Source organism: Egretta garzetta, unplaced genomic scaffold, assembly GCF_000687185.1.
Source record: "Egretta garzetta isolate BGI_Z169 unplaced genomic scaffold, ASM68718v1 scaffold439, whole genome shotgun sequence".
Lineage (NCBI taxonomy): Eukaryota > Metazoa > Chordata > Aves > Pelecaniformes > Ardeidae > Egretta > Egretta garzetta.
In genome coordinates, this window is record NW_009260803.1 from 2,147,796 (window position 1) to 2,164,000 (window position 16,205).

A 16,205-nucleotide genomic window follows, 5' to 3' on the forward strand; every position below is an offset into this window, starting at 1 on the left:
CATGCAGTTGTCACTTTTTCCATTATGACTGGAAGGGTAAATTCAAGTTCAGTGTAATACACATCAAATACTCAGCCTAGCTGCTCTTTAAATTGCTGGTGTAGACTCCCATTTTAAGCATCTGAATTGTTATAGTGGAACTGAAAACTCAGGGTTTAGCATGGAAAAGAAATACAGATAGAGAACTAGTCCACCCATACCAAAGGAAAAAAAGAAGTCATAGTGGCAGAATATATATTTCCTGTGCCATTCTATCACAAAGACTTGTCATATTCATACGGAAATATTTCATTTCTCAACCGTGAAAACCCATAGCCACAGAAATATTTACACATCACCTAAACACAAAGCTGTAACAGAGTATTATTCTACTTTAAGTATACCTGGTGTAATGGTCTCAACAAAATTACTGTTGTACTATTGTTATTTAATGTAGCCATCTTAGCCTGCTTTTAAAAGTAGCTCAACTTTTAAATAAAAAAAAATAAATCTCTACATGAACACCTTGCCAGGATAAGACCAATAACTGATATTCTTCCTAACTCTGAGTTCTTTAACTATACAATCTGTAAAAAATATAAAAGAAATATAGCAGGTATACTTAGAAACTCACTGTTCAACAGCAGTCATTCCTTCGAAAGCTAGAACTATTTCATAGAGAGATGTTTGTCAATTTTCACCTCCTTTCCAGTTTTGCTGATGCAGAATATTTTTTTAAAATTGTAACTAAAATATAAAACCAAGAGGACTGAAATATATGTATCCTATAGCAGGTTGAATTTGCAAAAGTTCCAGCCAAATTGCATATATGTAACTAAATTAAGCCCCCAATTTGATTATCACTGTACATTTACCTAAAAAATTATCCCAAAATAGATACTACCAAAAATATCTAATACTGCAAATACTGGCAAATTGTTGAGAAAGAAGATTAAAAGTAAATTAATTGCAACATCACAGTAAAAAGTCTCTGGAAGAAATACCCCATTATAGACAACATTCTCAGAGTTTTTAGAATGACATTGAAGATAAACTCCTTGCTTATCTTAAACACCCATCAGTAAATAATGTTTCCCTTTTGAAGCCCTGCCTCAAAATTAGCATGAAGTGAGCTTCAAGTTTAGAATGCTCTGCTTATATATTTGTATATTTATATGTAAATATACATGATGTATTCAAATAAAACAAATATGGTTTTCTTCAGTAAGCATAAGCAATTCTCAGATTTCTGTGCACTGGCACAAAGGCTAACTCTGGGATCCATGCCAATATTAATGCATTCAAATTAGAGTTTGGGAGTGTAGGGGAAAAAACAAAACAAAACAAAACACTTCATCACCTCAGAATTCCAAAGGAACTGGCATATTTAATCAAAAGTCTGGTGATTTTTAATAAGACTAACAGGTTGGACCAGTACAACATGACCGAACGACAGTAAGTATGTAATGCTCATAAAGCAGGGGGAAAAAAAGATTGGATACTCTTGATCTCAAGAGTACGCAAGGCTTTAGTACAAATTTTGAAGGTGAGAATAAAGCATGGAGGTAAGTGTAATGAAGCACTGCACAGATATACTAAAATTAGTTTGCATTACACAAAGTTCTCTTTCCTAAGCATCGGGATGAAAGCTAGCGATAGAGGTGCTCAAAGACCCATTTTGGGACTATCCTGTTCAATACTTTTTAACAGCAACCTTAAAGGACAGGAAAAATGTTTAGGTTGGCTTATGCCACAAAAGACAGTCACAGACAATACGGCAAATTAGTAGGACACTACAAGGGGAAAAAACCTGTACAACCTTAAGGACTGAAAAAAATAGAAAAGGGACAAGAGGTCACAGCACCAAGTGAAGCACTCATGATTTCTGCATAGAGTTCTCAGCCATTTCTAACTGAGCTGTCCAATGCATTAGTCAATCATGTGGGAAACAACACTAGGCAGCTGAAAAAAGGGCTAGTGGAACACCAGAGCATAGCCACAGACATTTCCAAGAGAAACAAGAAGATAATCATGACATTGTACAAGCCATGAAGAGATCTCAATTTGAATTCTAAATATAGCTATATATGTCGTCATCCTCTGTCAAAAAGATTATGATGAATTCAAACTGAAACTCATTCCAAGATATATTTATATAATCAGGCACAAAGGGAAACCTGCCATAGCAGAGGGAAACAGAATTTTGTTTATAGTTTCACAAAGTAAAAGAGGGATATGAGAACACCATGAAAACAGCAGGTGAGAGAATGGGGGATAACACTCATGAGAGATGACAGCAATTAAACTGTGGAACAAATGAACATGAACAGCCAGAGAGAAACTGAGGTGGGAAACCAGGCTTCTAAGCTGAACTGCTGGAACCAAGACCCTGAAACATGGAACATAAAAACTTTGCTAGGTTTAATATGGCACTGGTATGTTTTTAAAAGGTATTATTGCCTACAGTTGCCAGTAAAAGCAGGCAACAGAACTCAGTTACTTCATGTGTTACCATGTAACGAAAAGTAATCACTATGAGGCCATATACAAAACAATTAATGCAGCAAATTGGAAGAAGCTAAAGGCTTGTCCTTTATGGGAATAACCAACAATGCTCTAAATATCCCAAAAGCTTCTACCAGAGCTTTTTTATTTCATTGTACAGTTGTTGTTGGGTTTTTTTAAAGTATTCCCACATTATTTAGTACAAGCTAAAAGACCATTTGCCCTAGCAAGTGTTTGTACATGTTGCAAAGTTGTGGTGTGGCAGAGCAGTTTGATCACTTACTGAATCACTCAATGTCAAAAGGGTCTGAACCTTACTTTGAAATGTCATTTTACCAATTCATTGTTCTCTAATTTATTTGACCTAAACATTATCTTCCTATAGAATAGTATTTATTCTCTGCAATACCATTATTAGCAAGTAAACTTATATAAATACTTTGAATTCATTCAAAAAGAGCTGATGAGAAAAGTCTTAATTTCAGTTTCATTCTCGTAGCTACAAGCTATGATGCTGCAAGTCGCTATTTATATTTTGAAAAACCAAGGCTGAATTCTTCACAGTGATTAAGAGAAACACTACACTGGAGAACTGGCTTTCAAGTTGCCTTCAGTAACTGATTTATTCTTAAACTATTAGTATTTAATGAGTTCACCATTTCCCTAACCATTAAGCATTACAGAAGCAGTGACGAAATAAAAATTATAATGAAGCTTTTTTTAAACTATGTGTAAGATCTGACTACCTATAAGACTAATTGTGTCAACCTGAAGTCTTCAATTTCACCTGCAGTGCCTGGTTTTTACTAAGAAAATTTTGCCATTTGGTTAGACTATTAAAAGACAGAACAGAAAAATTTACAGGCAATCATTAAAATGCAGGTAAAGACTATGCATCTTCCAGATATTTCTTCTTCAACCTTAATGAAGGCTTTTGAAATGCAAACTTTGTGTACTAGAAACAAACACGATAATGACTGCTCCTGCACCATAAGCAGCTTTTTTGTTAGCTGAGTGTGTAACAGATCTGGTGCTTATAATTGTTGATCAGGGAATGACTAATAACTAGACAGAGAAGAATAGGCCAACAACTCCAATCACAGATGACTTAATAAACTAATAGTCACTAATGGACTGCACCTGTGCTCATCTTTCATTGTACATCTCCTGATCTGCCAAACTTCTGCAGCACTCTATTTGGGGACTTTTCTAACCTCTTGTAAACTGTGTGGACCCAACTATAACCATACAGCCTAAGGCAATGGCTTTCACACAGCAATATGCCTCGTTAACTAATAGCCGTATTTCCTGAAGAGCGGCTTGCTGGACATGGCACTGGGTAGGAGAGTGACAATCTAGGAAAAGAGAGCATAAAATAAGGGGGGTGGAGGGAAACAGAAATGGCTATATCACCATGATAAGGAGAACAGGATGAACTATGCTCATCTAGGAGTCTTCCTTTTAACAGTACTGTCCTTTCACTTTTGCTCCCAAGATCTAATCCATTTTAGAGAGGTAGGGGTTTAGTACGTGCCTTGTACTTAACCTATTACAAAGAACAATTTTGCTTAGCCAGCATACTGTAAACATGCTAAGTCTTTCAGAAAGATTCCTGACAACAAGGCACTTGAGAACTATAGATGTGCATGAAAGAATCTGTGCATCCAGGAGAGAACAAGTGGAATTACAGATGTCATTATTTACTTCACTCCAATTACTAAATGACAAACAACCTGTATTTCAGCAATATTAGTCTCCCATATTTACCAGACAATGCTGTAGAAGAAGCAAGTATGTAAATTAGTTTAATTTCTTGGCTCTTTATGAGCAGTCTGCCAGTCCTTCAGAAGCCCAATTAAAGATAGTGATAAAGATTCAGGATTTTTCTCTGTAACTAATGGATTGGTAACATACACTTCTTTCCGTCCTCCAGTTCACACTGCTCGAGAAGTAGCAGAAACTGCTGTGCATAAATTTAAAACTAAATGTAGTATTAAATTCCAAATTCAACTTACCTGCCAAAATTGGCTGGCAAAAACTCAAGAAAAGCATCATTCAGGTACAGCTGCGTTAGGTTTAACAGTTGGGAAAATCCATCTGGAAGCCTACATACAATAAATAAAGTAGGGCATCAAGTCATATTTTCTTAAACAACAGTGTAGCACTGAAGTCCTACATACTGAAAACTTTAAAATTAAGGTGGTACCAGAAGTTCTACAAAATTGCACTAGATACTTGTTCCCTCTAAGATTAGTTTCAAAATCAGTTTTAAGTATTGAGGACAATATCTACAAGCAATAAAAACTACAAACAACAAATGTAGTCTTGCTATGTACTTGTGATCTCCTGACACCTAATGTGGAAGAGGCATTCATTAGAAACAGCAAGATAAATTAAAACCTATGCAACACTTTTTTCCCCACAACAGTTATGTTGCACAAAGTTTATATGTCTGGCACTGCTACTTCTGACAAATTAATTTTGTCATTATTGAAGGTGACATAGAAATCTGCTCATTTAAGCTAAGTCTGAAAAACAGTGGTACAGGCTTTAGAGTAAAATTAATTATTCTATTAAGAAAGAAAACTCTTTGCATATTTCTCTACATTCACGGAGAAGTGATGGACTTAAAGCTGAGAAAGGTGTGGTATAATGCAGGATTGCCCACACAGTCTATTAACTTGGGCAAAATACTTCCATGACATAGCTACACTGTATCACAGAGAAATGAGGTTAATGAAGATACTTCCCAGGGAACTATGCTCCTTGCCTCCAAGGGCTGGCACATGTCTGGGGCAAGTTTGAGACTCAGCGGTATTTGCACAAAACAGAAAACATCAAAAAAATTACAAACTTACTTTGAAATTGGATTTACGCTGGCCTCAACAACTGTCAGGACTTTACAGTTTTTTATATTTTCTGGAAACTCCTGTATGCCTGCAAGATACAGGGAGAAGGAGGAAAACAGTGTTAAACAATTAGACTCCATCACAGGCATAAAAATGATGCACATAAAACCACTAGCCATAAAAACTTTAATTCATGTAGCAACCAGTGGACTGGTTCTCGGATATTTCATTTTAGGTACAGCTTTCATTTAAGAAATACTCTTAAGCAATATAAATTCTTTTACTATTCTGTTCCCAAAGCATTTCACATTGCAGCTTAGCAGGCAGCTCACCAAGCAGCATTACAGAGACACAGTACACTAACAATTCGCACTCTTCATTCCTAAATACTAAAGTACTAGTACTTTGTAACGTACTTAAGATCAGGCCCTCAGTACCAATATTATTTATTTATTAAAAAAAAAAAAAAAAAAAAAAAAAAAAGCATTCATACACACGGCAGAACAAAGTTTCCAACAGGATTTGTTTGTCAAATGCATGGCTTGTGTAACATCCAGGTGAAATGCTAAGGCTTCAAATCTTACAGTATGTTTTTACAGTGTTCATGGTTCTGAATAGATATCCTAAAATGTGACATATGCTTTCGCTTAGCTTCAGATTATTTGTAGAGAAGGACAAAACCACTGTGGACACAATTGCATGTGTGAAAATTAAAACAATAAGGAACCTCTTTTTCCAAGGTTATCCCCAGAAATGCCAGAGTGAATTTGCAATCCATGTACCTGCCAGATTTGTAATTGTCAAAACCTGACAAAACAGGCCTTGAAAACAGAAGACAGACATCCATATATCAGTAGATAATCAGCACTGAAACATTCTACTGACCAAGACTTTCACCTCAATCTTTACTATACCATAAAACCAAATAAAACTATGGTTATCACAGCTTTTGCAGTGTATCACTACATCGTTCTTATACTATGGGACAAGTGGTTTTATTTTAAATGAACTTGTCCTAAGTGTAACAAGCATTCATACTGCAATCCCTCCACTTGGATTAAGAATACACTATTTTCTTCAAAACCCATACACTCGTAAAATAAAGTTAGTTTAAAACAACTGGTTGTTTTTTTTTCAGGTAACAAATCTTAGCTTTGTCTTTCAATTAATGCATGTAATTATGTCTGCTTCTAGAGTGTTTTATCAGGGGTGTGGAGAGGGCAGCCTGAACCCAGGGAACGAGACCACCAAGAAGGAACCATACTCTGTGGATGCTTGCTTTCAGGCTAGCGAGAATGAAATTTCATGCTGCTCCATGCAACATTAACTCTCTTACAGTCCAGCTGCAGAAAGACTAGAGCAGCGTGTCTTCCCATTCAGATTGGCACGTGGGACTTGGATATATCTCTCTATGTATCTTGAGAATACCAAAGGATTAAAAAAACATGGCAAAGCATCAACTGTTAAGTAATGTTTTTACTTACATAAGAAATTACACAATTTGTGATGCTAGCTTAGACTTCGTTTCTTTCTATGTTTGTGCAGTAACAAAATTGGCCTGGTATATTAGGACTTAAGAGATGGCAATACGACCTGGCAAGAAAAGTAGCCACATAACATACTCTCACATTAAGTCAATTTTTGATGTTGAGGGGCAAATTCACCACGTTGACTTTTCCATAAATTCAACTTAAGTAGAAACACCATTTCTGTCAAGGTAGACTGTTAGGTCTTTCTTGACAGGAACCTGTCATACTAAATGTTTGAAGTTACTACTTTTGACTCATACCAGCTGTTGTACTGTTATTGAGAGGTGAATGACAAGAAAAGTACACTAAGCTACAGAGTTAATCCAGGTGTTTAAATACCTCTAAGTATCATGGATCCTTTTGGGAAACAGCTCATTGAACTTGAGAACAATAAAATATAAAAGCAGAGAGGACAAGGAGGAATTGAACTATCTACTGTAATATATGCAAAGATTTCTGACACTTCTGATTTACTACCATGTGTGTTCATTTATATGTACACATGTGTAAATAAAAATATAACTTTATATATATGGCTTCAGCCATATGAAGTTTACTGGGGCTGCGAGTGGAGTCAAAGCAGAAGACAATGACAGGGGATACCAATTCAATTCACTTTATCGCTCTCGCAGTTCAAAATCAAAACTGAAAAGGTAACACTTATAATGTAATAAAGCTTCATTTCTGGAAACCAGCAGGGATATTTTTAAGTCCAAACATAGGTTTAAAGAAATATTAGAAAACTACCATAGAAAGACTAGAAATGCATCTTACCTACTGCTGTCATATAATCTTTGTATTAAGAGAAACACATTTCCAAGAAATTTAAATATATATGATCTTAATTCCGGTTGTAGCAAGAAGCCTCTTTCACCAAACAAGAATATCCAAACATACAGATGGAAAGCATCTTACATAACACAGTATCCTGAGCCATGGCAGATGAACAAAAATCTAGCACGCAAGAGGCCTGTACTGATGAAGTTATAGATGATTTGTATGAAGTGGTCTTCTATTGTCTAAAAAGTATATCAAGACTTCTTTATGCTGATGATACAACTTTGCCTTCTTAAAATAAGTGTCTACATTAACCAGAGTAAACCACTGCTGAGCTCTTCCTTGGAGGCTGAATTGTGTTTTAGACTCACTCTGTGCCATTAGTTTTGCTGTCTGAATCACACAGAGAGTCTCTAAGCTTAGTTTTTCTGAAAGATGGTCACACTACTGGCCTTGGCTTGGTCCTCGGATGATAGATTGCTCTGGTCCAACATGTTAAACTTCATGGTTTTAATATTAATATTAAGTTTCCACTGCCTGTGTCAAGAATTCAATGAAGCAGAGAAGACTTAAATCTGTGATAAATACCTAGAAAACAAAACACGCAGCACATCTGCTAGAGAGGAGAATGTCAATGTAAACTTGCTCTCAAAAGAACAGCCAAATAAAATATTAGCTATCCAAATACAGACATGTTAAATCAGCATGCATTTGTACATAATCAGAGGACTCTACAGTAGTCTCTTGTTTGACTATGCCTTGGGCAAGAGGCAGCAACAGTTTTAATAACAAGTTAACAACAGAAATCCAACTGATACGAGAAAGCCAACAACGAAGGAGCCCACAAATTTAATTTTGCTGCTTCTTAGAGCCAGGATTGTTATGGTACACACCACCTTTACCAACCTCATTCTAACACTTCAGTATGAATAAATGGCAGCCATCATTCAAAAGAGCAGTTAATTGGGAATGACAGTGTGAAATATACCTAATGTTTGTAATACACATTCAGAAGAGGAAAAAAATTAGGAGACCGCTCCTCTCTACTGTGTGATAGGAAGTTGCATTTACTAACTGGCTATACAACAACCTTCAGACACTCACTTTTCCTCTGCCATATTCCTCATTCGTGCTAGAAACATGCACTTACTGTTGGATCAGTATTCTTTCAGTTCCCCCCCCCAAGAAAGCAAATTAAAGAAGCAAGCAAGAAAGAAGAGTTAAGTAAGAAGGCAGAGAGACACTGGAAAAAAAAGAGATGAGAGAAGGACAAAGGGCTGTAAAGAGCACTTTGTAAGAGGATCCATTCCTTCTTTCTCTGCTTTCCATCTATCCTTAGTGTCCCGAATCATCTTCCTCATTAAGGAAGCTCAGCAAATCTTGAGGGTCTCTGTGACCATGTCTTTCCACACTCCTTTTGTAACACTGTAGCAATTAATCCATTCGATAGCCACCCTCACCCTCCAAGAGCACTGAGCACTGCAAATTGAGATCCACTCTCTTTTCTAAATCCCATTTTTCTTCGGTTTTTTTTTTTTCTTTCTTTTTTTTTTTTTTCCCCCTGCATCCTTTATACACTGATACTCAAGGATTATAGAAGAGGAAGACAGAGTACTTGAGGGTTACCTAGTCTGTTGCAGCCTTACCCCACTTTCCTTGAAAAGCATCATACGGACATGTTCTTCATCCTGCTGTTGCCACTTTGTGTGGTAACAACCATCACCCCCAACCCATTTCAGTGCTGTAGCTGATTTACAGATCACGCTTAGTGTTTTCCAAAAAAATGCAAACCATCACACTTGTGGACTATGACTACTTGCACAGCACAACAGGAGGAAATATAATTTGCTAGTAATTTAGATCTAAACTGCATTGAGAACAAAGTACTTTTTGTAGTGTAGTTTCCCACAGAAGTGAGATTTATGTAATAGCTTTTAGTATTTATTTGTCTATTCCTTCCTCCCCATTTTCCCAAATTTCATTTAACTCTCTGGCCAGTTTGTACCAAAAACAACACTTAAAAAAACAACACTTAAAAAAAAATCAACAAAACCACATGGGGCGGGAGGGGGGCAGGACTGGAAAATTGTTAAGGAAAATTTGGCAGTAAGATAAGGAAAAGGAATCTAAAATTTTTGTCTGGACTAAGCCAAAAGCAGAAAGCATTCATCATTCAGAACTCTACTTGGCAAAAACTCCCCAGCTAACCAGCCTAACCTAGAAAGTGGTGTTTAATCAGGATCCCAGACCAGCTGCGGTCCATGCCCAAAGCACATACCAAAAAGGTCATATACGGATTTCGGGTCAATAGCCACAAATCTGAAGGTAATCAACTTCAGTTCTGGATCACATAACACAGCTGAAATATGAATTTTGCCTGATCTCTAACTCCCCAGAGAGCAATGATTGTTTTGGCACAGCTCATCAGAGCAAATGTGCACAAATGTCCCTCTCTTTGTTTAGACTGGATTAAGGCAATTTTAAGTATAAATTGGGGTCCCACTCACCATCTGGAGTTACAGTCACCTCCCCCCTACATAGCACAACCCTTTCTTATCACCAGGGTAAGCATAACTTGCAGAGCAGGACAGAAAAGTGGGACAACTGTTTCTCTCCATCAGATAAGATTTTTTCCACTCAAAAATACTGGCAATTCTGGATTTACAGAAAATTGTGCAAGTCACATCCACTGCTGGCAGTACCCTTCACTGCAATGGATCCCAGAGCTGACAGGCAAGTACACTATTGTTTCAGATCTACTGGAGATGGGGGCTTGCTCTGCTGCAATACTCCACTCATGTAGTCGCATTTTTTTTCATAATCATATGTTAAAAGGAGTATGCCCAGACTTCAGTTGTTGAAATGATTGCTGCTTGTCCTGGTTTCAGCTGGGATAGAGTTAATTTTCTTCATAGTAGCTAGCATAGTGCTGTGTTTTGGAATCAGTACTAGAAGAATGTTGATAACACACTGATGGTTTTAGTTGTTGCCAGGTAGTGTTGAGACTACTCAAGGACTTTTTGAGCTTCTCCTGCTTGGCCAAGTACATAACGAGCTGTGAGGGAGCACAGCTAGGACAGCTGACCCAAACTGACCAAAGAGCTATTCCATACCATATAATGACATGCCTGGGGGGAGTTAGTCAATCATGGGGGGGGAAGAGTGATGGTGGCTCGGGAAGAGTGATCACAGCTCGGGACGGGCTGGGCATCGGTCAGCGGGTGGTAAGCAACTGCATTGTGCATCACTTGTTTTATATATTCTGTATATTCTCTTACCATTATTACGATTATTGTTATTCTTCTCCCTTATTAAACTGTCTCTATCTCAACCCACGGGTCTTAATTTTTTTTTCTCCAATTCTCTCCCCCATTCCACTGGGGGGGGCGGGGGGGGGGAGTGAGCGAGCAGCTGTGTGGTGCTTAGTTGCCAGCTGGGGTTAAACCACGACACTGCTATATAGCAATGGCAGTGCCTCCAAATCAAGTTCCACCTCTTCTCACACAGAAATATTTGAAACAGGCTTGCAAAAAAAAAAAAAAGTGTACAGGTTCAATTCCTAAAAAGCACAGAGAAAGAAAATAACTAAAATACGAAACCTGTGGAAGCCACATGGGTGATGTCCCCAATGGGAAGAGTTTACAGCTAGATCTCAGTTTGTGGAGAATGTGAGAAAAAAAATTATCTCCAAGTAGCAGGCACACCAAAAGCCCCTCTTGCTGCAAAATAAATGAAACTACAGCCCACCGTACACCTGTCCCGCTCTGCACCCTTACAAGTATAGAGGACACAGAGGCAGACATACAGGCTCAGCCTGCATGAATATGAAAGCAACCTTAATTGCGTACGTTCTTCCCTCAGCTAATCTATGAATCCTGGTCTCAACTCCTGGACAAGCAGCTATTAGGACCTGCCTGAAAGCAGCTCCACCATAAAAAGAGCAGCTTTTGTTTGTTCTTCCACTCAGGCCTCTGCTACAACTGTTGTTCCAGCCAATATGGGTCAAACATGGCAATCAAAATATTTTCAAAGCTCAATAATACATGCCACAGCTCTCCCAAAGATTACATTGAATGTGTTTACAAAAGCTGAAATTTTAAACTGAAAGCTTAAACTAAACAGTCATGTTCAGTATTCTTATGTATTTATATAATTTGTTTTGATTTGGGATTTCTGCATTAAAAGCAGCATTTTCCATTATTCAAAGCAAGCAGTGTATCAGAGCCCAACCAATTCACTGCAAGATGCTGACCCATCCATCTCCCCCTTTTGAACATTCATTCCTCTTTCCAGAATTCTTTGAGGAGGATCCCCTGCTGGTTTCAGATCAACCAGGATCTCAGGTTTCCATGAGATGCCTGACCAGCCTGCAGGGCAGCAGTATCACCTTCTTGCTCAGAGCTGAAGCTCAGTACAAGGTTGGTCTCCAGGTACCTGTGTACAAGGGGGTACTCAGTACATTAATCTTTACCAAGCAGCTTAGAAGCCTCTGGCTTATTTAGTGAAAACCTATCTTAAAAAAAAAAATTAAAAAAAAAAAAAGAATCGTTTCAAGAGAAAGCAGCAACTACTGTAAACGCACTTTCATCTAGTTCTCCAAATGGATAACGCAAGGCTTTGAAACCTGCTCTTTGTTACATCATTTGCTTTTCTTGCACTCTGAGCGTCAGAACTGTGAAATTCCTTGCAACTTGGTTCTCCTTGTATATGAACATTACAGAAGCCATGGCTTTCTGACTGTCTCTTACTAGAGGCAAAAAAATATATGATCTTGGAGACCTGTAGAAGAAACCTACCTTTCTCAAGAAGTACATCTTCAAAAAATAAATCTGTCATAGATTTAACCTATCATCATTAAACTTGTTACAGACTTAATAAAACACTAATTTTAATACATTTAACATAGCTTCTCATTCTCTACTCTCTCCTTTTACGCAGAAAAGTTCCCTTCCTAGAAAAACTTTGGCTTTTATCAAGGAACTCACTAATCTAAAAACCTTACGAAATGTTTACAAAGTTCCGAAAACAAACTCCACTGGATTTCCTGATTTTTCTTTGAAGTGACTTCGCTTAACAAGTATCTACTCATAACTTAACAAGCAGATTTACCTCTCCATCTTCACTACAAAGTCCTTTTCTCCAATTCTACATGCTCGAAAGTTTAAAGTTTACTTTTCCATTTGTCACCCCTTTAAAGATGGTCACTGCAGGGTTGTAAGCTATGACTATGCTGGGGGCTCCTTTCTTAAGCTTACAGAATGAAATATGGAAGTTGAATCTTTATTTGGAGAACTGTTTGGAGGTTTTTCATATGGGAAAATAGATAAGATTTGCACAGTCCATGTAATGATTAATGCAAAAATGTCACTCAAGCTACAAATCTGACAGAAACAAGTTAAACAGTTTTTTTTCATTTAATAACCCACAAAAAAAACAGGAAAAAAGTCCATACAGAAATTTTTAAGTTTTTCTAATGAGTTTTAAAGAAAAATGTACTCTTATTGGTTGTGGTAACTATTATAATATAATTAGATTTACAATAAAATACAGTATTGACAATAGGATTTGGTGCTCATTTTGTTAATGAGGTAGGGACTTAACTACATACATTTATATAGTAATAAAACATTTATTCACAATTAAGACAAAAGGCTCTTTTGCAGAATAAGTGTTCACATGTAGCAAAAGCAGCAGCATTAAGATGCAAACTGCTTTTTTATAGCTTTGAACCCATTACAAGTCTGAGTCAAGTTTAGTGTTTCTAAAATTTTTGGTTTGAGACCACTTGTGATATTCAAAATTTTAAGTTTTCTATCTGAAAGCTAAAAACTCTTGCCAATTCTGTGAGGTTCAGACAGTAATGAATCCTATTCTATACTGTACGTTAGCCTCCTGATCTGTTTCAATGGATAATGCCCCCTCAGCACTTTCTCCATGAACAATAACTTGCACTGCTACATTATCAGAGCTGGTGCAGGCAGAGAAAACAAGATGGAAGGGGGGAACTGGGGGGGGTGGTTTTGGCTTTTTTTTTTTTATTCCCTTTATACACATGTACTGGCACAGCTAGGATACTCCAGCAAGCCCAGAAGAGTCATCTAAGCATTCATCCTCAAACCATTTGGAAGAACTTGAATTTTTAGAGTAAGGTGTCTCTAGGCCTGCTCTAGTTCTTTACACAATGTAAAGGAGAAGGACTGTGAGTAGCAAGACAGGTTCCTAAATGCCTTTTCTCTGGAAAAAAAAAAAAAAAAAAAAAAAAAAGATAGCTAATACTGCTGCTTCTCAAAGACATGCTTGACACTAATTTACATAAATCTAAACATGCCAGGGCAGGGTAAAATTGAAAAATGCAGAACACTAGGAAGGCTGCAGGCAGCCATTTTGTTTATAATGCTGTCTGGGATGATTAACAAAGCTCAGGTGGTTTTCAGCTATGTCTAATTCATGGCTGGAATGTTGTTGAGTGCCCAGAGTAACCTGAAACTAAAGTGTAACATAAACAGGTAACCTGCTTTCCTTCAATCCCCGCCACCCCTCACCCCGCCACCCCCCATCCCCTACCAACCTGGGCTGCAAATTTGGTGTTGTCTATGCAGTCACTTTTGGCTGATACATGATGACTGCCACTCAAAGCACATCCCTTTATGAAAATAAAGGTACATTCTGCCTTTACATGCAAATCCACATCTCAATAACCCATATTTAATTCTCCAATGCCTCTTCTGTGTTACAAAATTTTCTCTGAGTCCAGGAAGGGATTTGTATTAAAATTTACTCCAGAATTTCAGCTACGCACACTCAAATTCCACATTCAAGAACTTAACTGCATCGAAAATCTATTCTGCTTGCATCTGCTCTTACACACAGAGATCATTTCATTCTGCAGAGACAGATCCTACTTAGTATCTTTAATAAAAAAGACAATAAATTAAACAAAAAAATACTATAAACACTTTAGAATAAAGAACTTCAAATAGAATAGCTGCCTATTAGGACATTTTAGGATAAATTTATGACCACTATATGATGATTCACTATAGTAAAGCTACAGACTCAGGAGTCAGCAACAGGTCAATTTTCTTTTATTTTGTTTTTATGGATGATATAGAACTCTTTCCTCCATCTGCCCTTCCCTCCCTCCCCCCAAATAAGCAGAGAAAGAGCAAATCCACATAAAGTTATTTTTGTATCCAGGATCTTCCTCTCTTACTTCTCCCTGCAGAAAATAAAACTTGGATCTGTCTCCCTATTAACTAGTTCTCAATTCCTAGAAAAAACGTATTCCTAAATGCACCAGATGGGCAACATGAGACTAGATACTCTCCTAAATTCTCATTTTCCAACTCCCCAACTTCTGGCACACAGCATACTAAAGGCAGTTTGCCAAATCATCAGATGATTTTAAAACAGTGAAGAAAACATGTTTGATCTACATTTGCATCTGTTAACAAAATTCTTTAAAATTACTTAAAATAATTTCATAGGCAGATATGCCTAGAGGCAGGCAGGGTGTGTGTATGTTTGCTTTCTTGGGTTTAGTTTGTGTATTTTTCCTCCTTGCAATGCAGACTGACAAATTGACATGTTTAAATTCGCTGTAACATTGCAGAGAAAGAGAACCACTCCTTAGTATCTAAGAGACTACTGAAGATACCCTTATCTCCAAAACACCATGTTTCTTTTGGTCTTGCTAGTTATTTTCTAATCTTGCTATTTAATCCTCCAAAGGCCTGAATAATATAGAACTTAAAAATTCAATCTTTTGCTTTCACCACCTGCAAGCAGGGAAAAATAGACCATCCCAGTGTTTCCCACTATGCTAACTCCACAGGCACAAGAGATTTCAGGTCCATTTCCCAAGCTTCCAGGAAAGCTTTATTCCCCTGGCAGTCACCTCATGGTATGCTTCAGCCTTTCAAATCACTTTATTCTAGTAACCTGTACAGCTAACTCTTCTGTCCTTTTATATATGCCATCATACTCTGTACATGAATATTTTCCCCTTCTTCAAAGAAGAGGTAAAAATATTTCCTTGACAGTCTTCCACATTGTCCCAGGTGCAGGCTAAGGCTGACATCCCGGTGCCGCAAGGAAATTACTGTCCCCTAAAGGTTAATAAACCCCAAAAGAGCCAGATTTAGGGGTGAAGAGTGGTGCTGTGGGGTTTTTTGGTGGCTGTTTTTCTTTTTCCCCCCCGTACAACTGTTGACACATAAATAAATTGGCTATAGAGGATTAAAAAATTTAGATTTTCCTTTAGCTTCATAAATAAAACATTGATTTTTCTACATCGGTGTTACAGTCTGTATGCAGCAACTTCTCTTTAGGATGTAACCCACAGTAAGACTGGGAGAAAGGGGCATCTCTTGATGCTTTCTGCAATGCAGGACCTATTTTTTGGGTACAGAAGTTTATTTATTGTGCCACTTGTTCAAATGTAATTTCATCTTTGTGACTAGGATAGCATCAAGCTTCAGGTAAAAGCTTCAAAGCCAAAGAGTACCTGGAAAGAAGCAATGGAATACCTCTAATATTAAGAGTTCACAATAGCCTTGGGAATCAG

At 37.4% G+C, this 16,205-nt stretch overlaps 1 protein-coding gene across 1 annotated transcript in view; it reads right to left on the reverse strand.

The window, feature by feature from the left end:
* Positions 1-16,205, reverse strand: part of ERBIN (erbb2 interacting protein) — a 124,504-nt gene that overhangs the window by 46,141 nt on the left and 62,158 nt on the right. Inside the window, 2 exon segments of the mRNA XM_035902277.1 lie at positions 4,500-4,589; positions 5,343-5,421. Of these exon segments, the coding sequence (XP_035758170.1) occupies positions 4,500-4,589; positions 5,343-5,421 (169 nt within the window).